The sequence below is a fragment of the Trachurus japonicus genome, chromosome 15 (genome assembly GCF_045865225.1).
Source record: "Trachurus japonicus isolate A0001 chromosome 15, Traja_1.0".
NCBI classification, from domain to species: Eukaryota; Metazoa; Chordata; class Actinopteri; order Carangiformes; family Carangidae; genus Trachurus; species Trachurus japonicus.
The window spans coordinates 19,392,013-19,407,746 of record NC_140921.1 but is presented as its reverse complement, the minus strand read 5'-3'; the positions used below and the strand labels follow the sequence as shown (position 1 = coordinate 19,407,746).

The window sequence follows — 15,734 nt, the reverse complement described above, 5'->3', positions numbered from 1 at the left end:
GCTGAAGTAGTCACACTATTGTTCTTCTGTTTGGCCATTTTCTTCCGCCTTTTTACGGTCTTCTTCTAGTTCATACTTTGTGCTATTTCAACAATTCATATATCAAAACGTGCAGCTTTTTGAACTTTATCGGCATTACTTTTCTCTTTTTAACTATTTATACTTTTCAAATATTTAACTTTTTCACAAAAAATCTCACATTCATCAAAGTCTCAACCTCTCTTCTTCACAACTCCACTGTAGTGTAGGGTTAGGGTAACTGCCTGCCAACCCTAAGGTCACTGGTTCGAATCCAAGGGAAGAATTCTTGTTATGTTATGTTCAATTCTGCTCTCCTCCCCCGCCTTCAATTGGTTACAGGTGTTTGTTATCTCCTTGATTACTCATACCAGTTTGCAGCACATCATCACATTACAATGAATGACAACAGTTTTGAAAGCAGTGTGCTCTCTGTAGCCGAGTGGCAGAGTAAAGGTTTAATGATCATATGGTCATGGGTTCGATTCCTGCCTCAGTCTTTTCACTTCATTGCTTGACTTTTGATTCCAATTATTCAGCTGTCATTGGACAGTCTTTGATTCCTCATAGTATAAAGCTCATTGTAACTCAGGTTATCTGTGGCCATATGGTTAGTGTGTTAGGTGTTGTGCTATTTCAACAATTCATATATCAAAACGTGCAGCTTTTTTTGAACTTTATCGGCATTACTTTTCTCTTTTTAACTATTTATACTTTTTCAAATATTTAACTTTTTCTGCAAATTAAACTCTAGACAAATTATTTTCTCCAGTAGCCACACTTGTCTTCTGGCTAAAATTCTGGTCAAAAATGCAAAGAGACTTAGATAATAATTTAAATATTTTTTAAATGCAGCCAGGGAGCTCTCTGCTCTCATTCAGCCCAATGCTGAGAGTTCTCCACAACTCTGTCTGAAACATGCTTATGTCTGTGCTCTCTGTGGCGAAGTGGCAGAGTAAAGGTTTATTGATCATGAGGTCATGTGTTCGATTCCTTACTTTTTTTTTTAAGCAGAAGCCAGTGATCCTCTTATCAAAGGTTTTCTTTACCCCTCACATACTGTCTCTGTCTGTAGCCTAGTGGTTAGCTTGCTGGTCTGGAGACCTGAAGGTTGCTGGTTCAAATCTTGCCTCAACAACAATTATAGTGAATTATTTTCCCAGTCGTCCTCTGTTGACTTCTGATAACTTGCTTCATGTTGAAACTGCTGCTCTCAGCCTGAAATTCACAGAAATTTTCATTCTAAGTCATTCAAGCTTGACTCTCAAGCTTTCTTGATGTTGACAGTGTGCAGATCATTAACAGACAACAGTCTCTGCAACTGTGTGTGCACCATGGCCTAGAGGCAGAGTGGAAGTCTAATGACCATGAGGTTGTGGGTTCGATTCTGACCTTGGTCAAACATTTGTATGGTGATCACTGCTTGCACTATTTGCTAATTCTGCAACAGCGTTCAGTTGCTGTCAGCAGTCACACCATTTCCATTCTTGGAAATGCTTTTTCTAGTTAATTACAACATTCATGTAATTAGTCAGCAAAACTGAAATGTTATAAGAATGGGTATGGAAAAGTAAAAATAACATTAATACAACATAAACTCATAATATAAAAAGCTGCATTAAATATGTAACTTAAATAAAAGTTTCATCATCAAAATGTAGTAATAAAATGACAAATTTTGCAACATGACATCTGTTAGTTAAAGAATCATTATAGAATTACGTACGTATCGTGTATGATTCAAAGTAACGTAGTAACGTTCAGCGTAACATTCAAAGTAAGAATTTTGATGAAGATGTGTGAGATGCATGAAACTGCAGCTGCCACACCGCAGATCTATTTGGATAAAAACGTGAAAGGACGATGCATCTTGTTGCAGACTGGCTCTTCTGCATCCATCATTCATTGGGGATTTCTTGTGTGTTTTGCGCACCACTCTCTGTAAAATCTACGTTAGGTTTCTTGTCATTTTACAGCCTGTCGAGATAAAGGAATCTGGCCTTGTAGCGTTCCTCCAGTGACCTTCCCATCACTTTCTATGTTTAATCTCCCCTGAAAAAGGGATGAAACCTTGAAATCAGGGTTGATCTCAGTCTGCGGGAGAAGACGAGGAGCATCTGTACCTGTCCCGTATTGACATGTAAACAAATGGTCCTCACAGGGTGCTTAAGAAAGTCTTGAAATGGAACGCTGTCGCTGATATTGTTATTTACTAGAGTAAAAAATATGATTAAGATAATCAGCATCGTCATTTTCATTATCGCTTAAGTAGAATCTATCCTCTCCTGTTTAATGAGATAGCTTGATTAGCATCTCATAACCTTTGGGCATGAAATGGATTTTTAATGGCTAATACTGTTTGTGAGTCTGAGTCCAGTATTTGGTCTACTCTGCGTGTGGATGAGAATATTACAGGAATGATTTTTGCCCTTTTAATTATGACAAATTTGATTTCAAAACCAAAATGTCCATATCTCTCTCTTGTCACATCTAAACAAGCTATTTCCCCTCTGTATGGTATTTGCTTTAACTATCCATTCAGCAGGTGCGTACGCAGCCAGCAACACATTAAATTGTATTTTGTCCTTGTGGGAGCCACAATTTCGAGCTTATCAGTCTTGGGTTATTGTAACCTTTAAATAGTGCAACAGCTGTGCTGTACCCATAGAGAAATTCCATTTTTGTCGACCCAGAGATGTCAGTGTCCCAAAGAAAGGTCTATCATGTGGAAAGGTGTTTTGCTTAGATAAGTGCTGAATACGGCGAAGAGAGCACAGAATGTGAATTAAAATTAAGCACTTGTATGATAGCATCACAGTTCCACTTTGGGATGCCACTGAGTCAGTGTTTGTGTGATGGCTTTGTCTGCCACAATGCTGCTCACAAGATGGAATGAAGATAAAATGCCTCCCCCCATACTGTTCGCTGTGCCCCTGCCCTGTATGAGTACAGTACAGTTCAATAATGCTGTGCTGTTCACTCTAATGTGACCAGTGGAGGAAAATATCAGCATGCAGCATAGATTCACTTGATTTTTTAAGTGTGCAGCTGATTGACATTATTGTCCGAAGATGAAATGTACAACAGAAAGGGGCTAATCACAGCAGGAGGAAATTAAAGTCAATTGTAAGCAGTAAGCAACAGTAAAACAAAAATAAAGTGACAAATGTTTAGAGGAGCATTTTGCTTTCCCTGTAAAGCTGCACATGTTAATATCTCACATCAATAATGGATGAAATAACTAACTGTGAATTACTGCATATTAACATGCACAGAATGGTGTGATGATTCATGCAATGTGTATATTACAGCAATGCTTTCACAGTGAGTGAAATTAAGACTCGGTCGAAGTGGTTGAGTACAAAGACTTTCTGTCTTTTGTTACGTTTTGAGCAGGATTTGTAAAACTCTGCCTTTTCAAATGTTGAAAGAGCGGAAGAAACTCTGTAGAAAAGAAGGTGTTTTCGTCATTTGTCATTTTAAGGCTGCAGCTTGTTAGAGACTCGGAACAGAGCTCAGATTGTATGCATTGATTCTTCTTTGCCGGGAGGGAACGCGCAGTCTGTCAAAGTTTGTCACCTGTTAGAATTTACAGTAATCATGATATTTGTTTTGTTTACTGTCTGTGTGTGTAGGCCATCTGGGCGACAGCTCTGGCTTTACATATTAATGGGATTTCTGACATTTCTATTAGAACAAGCAGCTCCTGTTTGTTACGATAAAGATGAGGGATGATAGGTCATTCTGTCACCTTGTGCAAATGAAGATTTAACAATTATTTCCTTCCCTTATAGTCAGAGTTCAACCGGTTTGCAAAATATAATATATAATTAAATGTGAATTACGTAATGTGTCCCAATCCAGTAGTGCTACCTGATGTTTTAAACCAGAGAAAACATCCTTAACCAAGACAGCTGTTATTAGCTGACAGAAAGCCTCAGCTGGTTTGGATGCCTCTCTCACCAGGTGCACTGTAAATCTCCTCCCCTTGTGTGACACACACCAAATAGCCACTCATCTGCTTTCTTTAATGTGTGCAAAGTTGATAGGACACACTCCTCTGAGTGGCTCACAGCCCAGTCATCCCTAGCTGTCATTAAAGGAGAAACCTCTACCTGAGGCTTTAATCCTCCTATCAGACCGGGCCTGGACTTTCCCCAATAGCACAGCTCGCTAACCTGCCAGTAAGTGCCTCAGGAGTGGGACATCTTCAAATCTTGACTAGGCCCGTTGCGCTGCACTAAAGGGCGACCACCATGCACATTTTTACAAACTGAAAGCTGAAAAAGATGTTAAATGTGCAACTTTAGAGCACCTATCAATATTTCCATGCTTCTGAAAAGCACAAAGGGATGCTGGTCGGATTCATAAAATCACACCAAGCCGGCTTTGATTTTTTTTAATTCTTTGATCTTCTTTGATTTATTCCTATTACTTTAAATTTACAGTAGTAGCATTTGAAAAAAAAATCAAGGTCAATACAGTGAGAAGTTCCATTCACAGCAACAGTATTTTTATTTTAGTGAATAGAAGAATATTCTTTGTGTGCTGCTGCTGTGACTCTGAGCTGGGATGTTATTGTGTGTCCATAGAGATCTCAGGCCTTGTGAGGAACATTAGTGACATGAGGATCAAATGCAGCAGCCTGCAGCAGGAACTGGCCCCTTCATCAAATAAATGAATCCTCTTATGGACAGCAGTGGTTACATTGTTTTATATAGGCTACTGTATGTGATAATCCATACAAGGTCAGGCTTCACTCGCCAAATTCCATATGAATATTAACAACTTCATGCTCAGGGGGGCTGTGCTGCATTACAGGTGCAAAACCATTTCCAAAGGATTAGTGGGTATGCTTTCCACCATCACGCCTCTGAAAAGAGCTGTTGTGTGGTTGAGGTATCAAGATGATTAAATAACAATATTCTGCCAAAATGCATAATTTGTTTAAAAAGTAAAATATTTATTTGAGCTGAATGTGTGTCAGTAACCAAGTTTCACGTTTGTTTTTTTACATGAATTTTTCCTAGTTGAGATATCCTATGTGTACAGGTCCTCACGGCAGCTATAAAGAGTCCCATGTCATGTCTCTGTTGCAGATTGCAGCAGTTTTCACACATGGTGTGAATACACAAAACAACCACAGTAACAAGAGACTCAGACTTGTTCCTTTTGTGACAGAATCTTTCAAAATATGTTTTTCTGGTGACTCTCAGTCGCTGCTGTCTGTCACCAGCACAAGATAAATGTAGATCACTGGCAACTTTAATATTAAAGTTTTGGGGATATAACATACATCCTATACACACTGTAGTGCGAAAATCATTCATGAAACCGGAAAAGCAGACACCGGCACAAGCACATAAAAGGAGGAGATTACGTATGGATTATATATAACAAAGCAGAGATTAGCTGTACTACACAACAGGTGTAGTATGTTTCTAGTCCTCAATGTCTGTGGTGGATTTCAGAGCTTAATGTACTGCATCTTAAAAATGCTCTCCACCTCCTCTAATGCCGTCGGACTAATGAAGGACAGTTTAAAATCAATGCAGCAGAACAATGGATACTGTCTTTTTTTAATTCCGCACATCCCTCTTACGCTATCCACAATGCATCCCAACCAATTACAGTTCAGTGAGAGGTTCAGGTGTGGTTTGCCAGTGGCAACCAATGTAGCCTGGAGCAGCTGCAAGCATGAGGAAGTCTGCTACAGAGGTCTGCTAACCAAACAATACTCAAGACTCAAGTGACATCATATGAGTTTATTAGATTGCACACAGCACCACAAGAAGCCGCAAAAAGCTTTATACAATAAACCGTGCGTACACAGTAGTAGGTCTGCTCCCCAAGACCTGTAAACAGACTTTGATGTGTTCACCTGATGGAGTTCTCCTTATGTGTGAGGGGGAAAGAAAACACAAATAGACAAAACAAACGATGACTGAGATGCATATTCACCAGTTTGACGACACACTTGCAGCCCAATGAGACATGCTGTAAATACAGAGACTAAAAGAACAGCTACAAAAGACATTTTAGAGGGAAAAAGAGTTGAAAGGTTTGCTTGTGTTTTTTGTTCTTGTAGGGGTTTTTTTCTGTTTCTTTTGTGTTTCGTCACTTAATGTGTTTCTTCTCCAGTTTCAGAGCATTGAGTCCCTCAAGGCCACTGTTGTGAGAAGATTTTGCGTGAATCATCATAATCGTGTTCAAAAGTAGAACTAAGCAATACACCACGGTGTCTGAGGTTTTTGTGTAAGGTGCTTTCCTCAGCTGCTGCAGCAGGTTTGCAGATTCACCACATCACCTGGTGCTTTGAGCCATGTGTGTCCACAACACACAACTTTATAAAATTGGCTTTTTAGAACTAAAACGCAGGTTAATAAATTACACTTTATCCTGCAGACACGCTCACAATGAAACGTGTGTCCTTCATGTAGAATAATATGCACTTTATGAAATACAAATAGGCACATCAGCGCATCCATTTCATTGCTGGATATTTGCTCAATGTCTAAAATGTCTTTGTTCATAATTGTCGCATTCACAACACCCATCTTTCTAATATCTGCATTGTTATCAGTGTTGAGACTGCAGGGGGCACACAGCATCATTTCAAACCTCATTTAACACCGAATCGTGCCCCTTTCTGAAGCCCAAATTGCTCGCCACGGAGCAGCAGAGTGGCTCCAGACATTCATTAGCTTAATGAAAACAGGCCACTCTTCTACCGCCCAGCGAGCACTTTCCCCGCGTAGCCGCAGCAACCATCTGCTCTCCAGCTCCCTGCTAGCTACAGGATAGTCCTGTCAAAGCAACCCCTGTGACGAAAGGCGTCCACAAAAGGTGCCTTAATCATTCAGATCAGAGGACGGGCAAGGGCGGCGGGGAGGCTTTGTTTTTAAAGGGTTCATCTCTGTACGCCTCTCTAACCCGAGACGCAGCAGTCAGACGTGATGTTAATCGCGTTTCATGAAATAAGCTGAGTGTGCATTTGTTGGAGTCGAGTTGGAGCAGCCACACAGCCGGCGGTGGACTTATTAGTCGCTGAGCCACAGTGGGAGAGGCTGTTTTGTGAAAAGGTTAATATCATTTTAGGGTTGGCCAGACTACGGTGAGGTAGTCGTAGTCGACTGACCACCTGTTCGGCTCTGGAGGAGGTCTCTTATCATCTCATCCCACAGCACACATCTGAAGGTCGGACCATTTATTACACTAAAAAATAAAATAAAAAACAGTGTAAGATAGTACAAGAGGTCTTTATGGGTTTGTTTCAAGTAGCAAAAGATTAAGTCTCTCTTTTTTCCTTCCCTCATTTTCTAATTGATCCTGGGCTCATATTTTCTTCAGAAACGACCCATCTGTCTGCAGTTGTGCTGTGAGTTTCACCTCTCGGATTAATTACCACTAATCTCAGCAGTGTTGTGCCTGCAACAACCCAGAGCTACTTTTCTCAATATGAACACTAGCTGGTGCACAGCGAGAGGGAAATGATCATCAGAGCCCCGAGGCTTGAATCTGATAGTTTGTCATCTGGATAGTATTACTTAATTTCCCACTGGGAAGAAACTCATTATTTCTGACTTTATCTCAGCACTGACCTCTGAAACAGTCTGAGGAACATTATTGGTCTGAGCCCATGTTCCCCCTCCTTTTTTTTTTTTCCTCGCCCAGGACATGCATGACCCTAAACGCCAATAAGATACATGACAGTTTAAACCAAAGGATGGATGCATACTTTATGCCAGGCTGCAGATGAGAGTCTCATTCACCTTTAATGTGCTACATACAGAGCCCCATTACAGTATATTGATTTATCACAGGTCACATTACAGCTTTTTCTCACATGATGAATGGTGAATGGAATGTGAGATTATATTGATAACAGATAACTAATGGCCAGCAAACATATTTTATTTAACCTTTTCTCCAAACATATCAACTTCTTTTTATATCCACGCATAAAGAGAGAGGGAGAGCCTGCTTCGTAGAGATTCGTCTTGACATGTGCATTTTTCATTGTGTGTCCTCTGCTTACAAACTGTTTGTTAAAAGCATTGATAAGGAGTCTGATTACTTCTTTTCTCTGACCTGTGTCACAGTTTAATTTTGTCGGAAAGCTGCTGGGACCGCGGGGAAATTCCATGAAGCGATTACAGGAGGAAACGGGTGTGAAGATGTCCATCCTCGGCAAAGGGTCCATGAGGGATAAAGGCAAGGTAAGAGAAATATTGATCTGTGTTGAAATATAGTTGTTTGGCGGCTCTGAGATATGGATCAAGAGGAAATATTTACAGAAACAAAAGCTCTTGAAAGTCTGCTTGAAAGCACTGAGAAATATTCTAACAAATAACATCTGAGCTGTAACTGAGATGAATGGCACCCGCAGTAGAATTAATAGCTTTCAGTTGACAAACATATGAAGGAAAAAATGGGGATGTTTTTCTGCGTGTTGTTTAATAGCACATTGTGTAATAGTCAATTATGGATGCAAAGTAATGAATCTCTGCCAAAGTCATTTATCCTGCTGACTTGTGGTCCCCTGGGGCCAAACTTATCCGAGCATGTTCGCAGACAGGCTGTTGGATCTGGTATTCACGCTCATAACAGGTCTCAGTGTGCTGCTATAGAGTTACATGGTTATCAGTGCTGTAGCCGCCGATTCAGACATCAGGACCTGACAGAAGCCCTGCAGTCTCACCTCCTCTCTGGTGAACCGAAGCTGCATTTCAATATGTCAAATACACACCACAGGAGCTCTTACACAATCAGTGTGGTTTTAGTTGCATATGATCTGCTTTATTTGGCTGAATAAGCAATCTCACTATGAAGACCACTCAGTAGCTTCTATAAAGCTTTTGATGTGAGTTCATGGAAATAAGAATGTTCATTTTTATTCTTTGTTAAGCATTTGAACAATGTCAGTCTTGGTATAAGAGTTGAGGTGCAAGTTTTTGTTGTTGTTTTTACAATTAAATCCAAATTGCAGACTGTTAACACCCAAATTTGCCTATAAACAGCTAGTGAATTAAATAAAACTAAGAATTCTTCATATTCTTGTGGCTTTGTAATTAGGAAAAATGCCATTTACATGGATTTCAATCCAGGCCTAATTGTGAAGTTCAGAGTCTTCATTTTGACACTGGCTGAAGGCACTGAAACATTTCTTTACCATCACATTTTTGGACTTTTCTTAGTCGTGTGCAGGAGTTCATTAAATTATTTGGTTTACTGCCACTCGGTCCAATTAGTTTACCCATGTGCTGCATTGAGAAGTAAATAAAGAGGTTCTGAAATGTTAAAGGGGACCTATTATGCTCCTTTTTGCACAAACTAAAATAGTTCCTGGGTGTCTTATAGACATGTCTGTGATGTGCTTCGGTCAAAATACCCCAAAGATCAAACATCACAGCACTCTCAAAAACAGGGCTCTGCAAAACGGTCTGTTTCAGTGGCCCCTCCCTTTAAATGCAAATGAACCACTCCCTCAGCATTGTGTTACCATGACGATGTCTACTACTAGTACCTACTGATTTGGCCAAAATGCAGTATGCAAACAAAAGCTAAATCTGCAGTAGGCAAATTGCCAGATCTCCAGTCTGCATCTGACCAGTCTACATTGTGTAATGAAATGCACCCATGACCTAGTCTCACCCTAACCAAAGATGGTATAGAGTAGTCTTTGCCATAGGCTACTGTAACCATGTAACATGTAATATAAAAATGCAAAAATAAATATATAAAATAAATTAAAAATATATGCAGACTGGTCAGTTCATAATAAAACAGTTATTTATTGATGTAAATGTGGTGATTTGTGCACATAGACTACAGAGCTCCGCAGCACTGCTCCTCTCCTCCTCCTTCTCACAGCTTCACTTTTCATTCAAACTAATTCAACTGCCACAAGATTTCATCAATGAGACCAACATTCTGCTAAATAGACTAACCACACAGCGGTAAACGTCTAAAAAACCTGCGGGTATGTTTATTAGCGATGGTTTTCTCTACCGCGATGAGCACGGACGCCTGCCCGGCCAAGGAGGCCTGCAGACGGGCTCTGCCTGTGTGAGGAGCCGCTGCAGCTCCAGAGCTCCGGTGCTCCGGTGGTCCAGCGTTACGTCGGTCCGACGAACAACGTCGCCCCGGCGGTACGTCGCTCCTCACACAGGTACAGCTTCACTTACATGAAACGTCGGCGTAAACTTCTAAATAAAACTTAGTAAAGTGACGCTACAGCGCTAAAACATGCAGGGAAGAAGCAGGAAGTAGTCCGCTCCGCTCTCCGCTGTGACACCAGGCACAACAGAGCAGCATGGGAGGAGGCGGGGCCGGCTGGAGCAGAGACCTCAGCATGACCATGTAGGGGAGTCCGGCACGCATCGACGTAGACGCGAGCTCATGTGAAAAAAAACTCAGCGCAACCGAGTGTAACAGGTGTGCAGAGAAATCCCAATTATCTAGCAGGGTTTACCTCCAAATGCATTAACCTCATGATATGACACTTCCACGGCCTCTAGAACCATTATCCAACATTTTAAACATATATAAAAGTCTGAAAAGCTGGAAAAGCATAATAGGTCCCCTTTAACACAAGCCAAACTGTCGGCTATATGACAGTTTATTTACATGAATACAACACATCGGTATTGATTCTGCTCCTATACATCATGACTATCAGATCCAGTCTGAGGGAGACACATACAGTATTGTGTGCAGCACTGAAGAAAAACTCAACAGTTGCCTCTGCCTAAAGGATGCCTGTGTAACGATTGGACTTAGCTTGGTGTTTTCAGTCTGTCGTATTGATTTTGTGTACAGTCTGAGCTTGTCTAAGGGTCTGAAAACCTGAGAAAGAGGCCTAAAGGTTATGACTGACAGAGCGTCTGCCATCCCAAACAGCTTGGCTACAAGGCATTGTGGTACAGAGATAGCCGAAGTCCCATTACATGCAAAAGCAGATTGACATTTTTTTTGCCATCTCATCCATTCCCCTGCAGGATGCATCAGTCGAGTAGTAAGGTAATTGCTCAGGTTTGGAGGTTTTGCATCAGAGCAACCCACCCACTCATCTCAGACAACCCTCTCATATCAGACCATATGGTCAATATGTCACATTGTGCACAGGTATTCACCTATTTAACACTGTGCTGAGTCATAGTGCTAAAGCTTAGAGTCCTCATTTCACCTCTCTGACTCCAGTCTGTGCACCACTAGTCAAGGCAAACACAAAGTCAGAGAGAAGTTTTATTTCAGAGTTCCTAAAGTCCTTATAGCAGCACAAACATATAATATTGATTGATTAAACACACAGGCAAACTGCTGTCATGGTGACTGATGTATAGCTCTCTCTCTCCACTGTAAAACATTTCAGGGACAAAGTGTTGAAACAACTGAGAGACACAATCATCTCAATGTTTTGATCTGATCCGTGATGACTGAGGGACTCTGACAGAGCATTGTGAAGCCTGCTGAATTTTTTTAATTAAAGCTGACTTCCCCAGAGGGTAGAGAACAGTCCTGTGATGCTAGGACAAAAGTTTGAGGCCCCAAATTGGCTCGGTGAGTAAAGCGCAGTGTGGCACTCTCACCTCTCTGAATAAAGGTGTCCTTGAAGCAAAGCACTATACACCCAACTGTAACAGCGCAGAAAATAATGAAACACTGTCTTTGTATTGAGACGGCTGAGTAATCTGTCCATTGTTCATACTGCAGCAGCTGCATTTGTTGCTGTTACAAGTAGAAGAAATGTTGCCTCTCCTGTTCTGTCGTGACTTCTGATCGTTTGTTCAGAGGAGAGACTGTATTTTTTTTTATTTAACTGGTTCCTTTTAAAACATAGTTAAGACCTCAAGCTGTATTACAGATCTTTTAAGCCTTCAAAGCCAGTATAGAGCCCCAGGTAGGACCCCTCGGGGCCTGGGTTAAGACTGAAAGGTGACTGTGCTTTTCTTGTGATCAGACTTTGGAAACAATTGCAATAGGAGCTTGGATTGAAATCTTTTGTTTCTCTTAGTCTTACCGTAGCCCAATACCGCGCATCCAAACTGAAGAGTCAAATTGGTTGCCTAATTTCTTTATAATTTGCCTTGGGCTTCATTGTTTAATCACTTTGTGAGCACAGTTTTACACTGTGCTATACTAACTTCAGCAAATTAATGAATAATATATGAGTATGGGCATGTTTATTCACAGCTAGCGTTTAGCCAAATGTTAACATCAGACTGCTAATATGTTGTCCTGCACTCAAGGGTGTTCCTCCTAATTTTGTGTCCCATTAAAACTGTTTGTCGAATTTTTTGCATCCCTTGTGTTTTTGCCAGAAACTGAATGGTATAGACCGTCTAATTGTTTTAACATTTAAAAAATTGAAGATGTTAATCTCAAGGTGGGGCATGAGGATGTCTTTGGGTCTCCCAAAGTCATTAGCATGCATCCTCTGAGTACCATGGATGTCCATGGGAATCCATCCAATAAGCTAGATGTTGAGATTTTTCAGGCTGGACACAATTGGTGGACCAACCCACAAAATGGTGTGTCAAGGTCTACTTACCTGTGGAGCTTTCACCTCCATCTCATGGTCTTCATCATCTTAGCATCTTTGGAAATTCTTTTTTTCCCCACACATATTTTCACTTGTTGCAGGCAAAGCACAGGTGCAGCTAATAGCATTAACAACGCTCCATTCCTAAACTGTCTCAGTGAAAATGCCAGTGAGCAAGTATTCACACTGATAGTGAACTGAGACTGGAGCAGCTAAGTGGAAAGCTGCCATAGCTAACATTAACTCCACCTGTGCTTCTCCTGTTTGAACAAGTCAAAGAATTTCCTGTGAAAAAGGTCTGTTCCATTACTGCACTTCTTTAGCACCATTTTTGTCAACAGAACTTGGAACTAATTCGATAAAGGGAATCTGGAAACCTTTTCTTTTTTTAACCCCTTCTGGTATTCAATTAAAAAAAATCTGAAATGGCACTGCATCTGCTGCTTTAATAGGATGCTGTATGTTGTATCACCATGGTGATGTCTGCATCATCTTTCTCTCACTCCTCGCCTCCTCATTAAAAAAAAACACACACATACACAGACAGAAAGGTTTGTTGAAAAGGCCTTGAGATAATGTATATTATGATTTGGTGCTATACAAGCAAAACTGAATTGAATGATTTTTTTGTTTTTATTTGGTGAACCTGTCATACCTCACCTGTCCACCAGGGACTCCGAGTGGATCTGCCTGTCCTGCCCTGCATACATGTTCCTCACTAGCTAGTCAGTCCTCTCATTTACATATCAGTCTTGTTTTGTTCATGTAATATACAGCATTTTTTACTCTACTCTACTGTTTGCATTAGTCTAACTGTTGGAAATCATGAAGGTTGTTTTGTCTGATTGCAATTTCTTTGTCTGATGACTTCAGTTTTTTGTCCCTTAGTTGTGACTTTTAACACACTATTTCTGCTACATTCTGCTTTATTTTTTATTTCATTTTTTTAATGGGTTCCCAGATCCATTTGGCACTGAGTGGTCACTAAATCATTTTCTGACCATCTAGATAACATGAACTAAATATCATGTCTGGGTCTCAGGACACAGGCCTGTCCATTTAAACATTTCCAGGAGCATTTTTGGAACAGTGCCTGCAGAGCATTTTTCACACAATCACAACATTCAATTTCTATGAGAAAAACATTCACTAACAGCATCCCTGGTGTCACAGCCCATGGCAGAGCTCCACTATCTGGACAGATAGTTTTTTTTCATTGTTAGATGAGCTGTAATTATTCTTGCGCAAGTGCAGCCACACATTTTTCAAGCAGAACAACTCCATCTACTCCATCTGGTTTTTAACCAAATATAGCAGCAGCTCTCTTGGGGTTATAATGTCAGTCTGTCCACCACTTTGGTCCAAGGAGTGAACTACTTAAACTATTGATGGATTGTTGTGTGATGTTGTGCTGACATTCATGGTCCCTTGAGTGCAAATCCTGCCGTCTTTGGGGATCCAGCTGACTTTTCCTCATGCCTCCAGGAGGTTGACATTTTTGGTTTCTAGCAAACTGTCATTGTTGTTGTTTTGATTACATTTAGCAATATTTTCTGCTATTGTATAGCAAATAATAATAGTAATATTATAGTAATAATAGATGACAAGCATTTGACTCTTCTCTTTCATGGACACAAAACTTTCCCCTACTCTTTTTTTTCACATAGGAGGAAGAATTAAGGAAAAGCGGGGAGGCCAAGTACGCCCATCTGAGTAATGATCTTCACGTTTTAATTGAAGTCTTCGCTCCACCTGGAGAGGCGTATTCTCGCATGAGTCACGCCTTGGAGGAGATTAAGAAATTCCTAGTTCCAGTAAGTTCAATGCTTCACTTTATTTATTCCTCCCTAATTCTTATTCCTGTGTCATCTCCGATCATCAGTCACCACCGCCGTCTTGATCATTTCTCCACCAGGCTTATTAACACAAAGCAAACAGCCTCTTGGTTTACAGCACTCTGCAGAGTATCCAGGGTGTGTTTACATAAGAGTAAGATATAAGCATGAAGTTTTTCCTCTGCATTACAACCACTGCTCTGCACTTCAGGCCTTTGCTTACAAATGAAAAATAATGTATTCAGCAATTAAAGTGCAGTATGGAACAACTCGCAAGACTCCCAACAACTTATAGCCTGCAGAACTTAGCAATAATTAATGTGCGTGTTGTGTCCTCTTGCTGAGTCAAAGCTGTAAATATTAATCAAGCTTTGCAAATGTGACAAGTCTAATAGAGGAATTGTGCTGCATGAGTCTACTTTATAGAGTTCATGTGTCTCCTATAGTCAGCCAGTGTTCTTACAAGCATGTCTGCTCACTGAGCCAGGGGGATGATGATACTGCATCTGCACTGAGCAGTACATACTCTTCCAAATACAAATTACTTAACAGTGCCACGTCTGCCATTAAAAAAAACAACAAGCGAACGAATATAGGATAATTAATCTGTTCCTATTTTTCACAGAAAGCTAACAAAGAAACATTTCTGTGGGTTAGCTTTCAGGGAAAAGATTCGATTTGTTTCCCTGTTTGCAGGCGGTTAGCTGGTGTAGGTTTACTCTAACATGAGTAAAGTGAAAACCAAGGAGAGAAACAATGTTGACACTGTCAGAGTCCCATGAACCCGTGACTCATGTTGGCGCTAACAATTTGTATGCGGAATTAGGCCTTGAAAAGCAAAAGGATGTGCCCCCTGCTGTACTGTACTGCATGCATCCAGAAAACGTATTAGATCTGTTTAAAGCACTGTGAAATCCACCTTGGTGTTATAAACACACACCACATGTGTATTCACTGAGAAATCAGCATCCCATTCATGCCGTTCCTCATACTGTGCAATCCACACCAATAAAAGGGTCAGCTGGCTCTCTTGCTCTTTTCAGATCAGCAGGGGCTTTATACGTATTGTATTTTAATGCTTTATTTGACTGTAAATATGCTGCCAGAGTCCCAGCTCTCGCTTCGCTGCAGCACCTTGAGAAAAGATGAGGGTATTGTGCTCTGAATTATTCTAACATTCTTACATAGAACCGCAGCAGCGTTTTCTAAATAGCATACACACTGGTCTGGTCGTAATACATTTCTCTTTAAATAGGTGAGCTCATTCAATAAGCATGGACAGGTAAGGCCAGGCAAAAGTTGAAATCTTTTGTAAAAATCCACCTGCAGAATTCATT

The 15,734-nt window shown here is 40.6% G+C and overlaps 1 protein-coding gene across 5 annotated transcripts in view; it reads left to right on the top strand.

Annotated features, from left to right (window-relative positions):
• khdrbs2 (KH domain containing, RNA binding, signal transduction associated 2) overlaps window positions 1-15,734 on the top strand; it is a 62,964-nt gene that overhangs the window by 18,674 nt on the left and 28,556 nt on the right. For all 5 annotated transcript variants that reach the window (XR_015037764.1, XM_085800271.1, XM_085800272.1 and 2 more), the window contains exons 3-4: window positions 8,121-8,237; window positions 14,230-14,376. Coding sequence is in view for 4 of the 5 variants with exons in the window: in XM_085800271.1 (XP_085656397.1) it covers window positions 8,121-8,237; window positions 14,230-14,376 (264 nt within the window). In the remaining variant the exon portion in view is untranslated. The remainder of the gene's footprint in view (window positions 1-8,120; window positions 8,238-14,229; window positions 14,377-15,734) is intronic.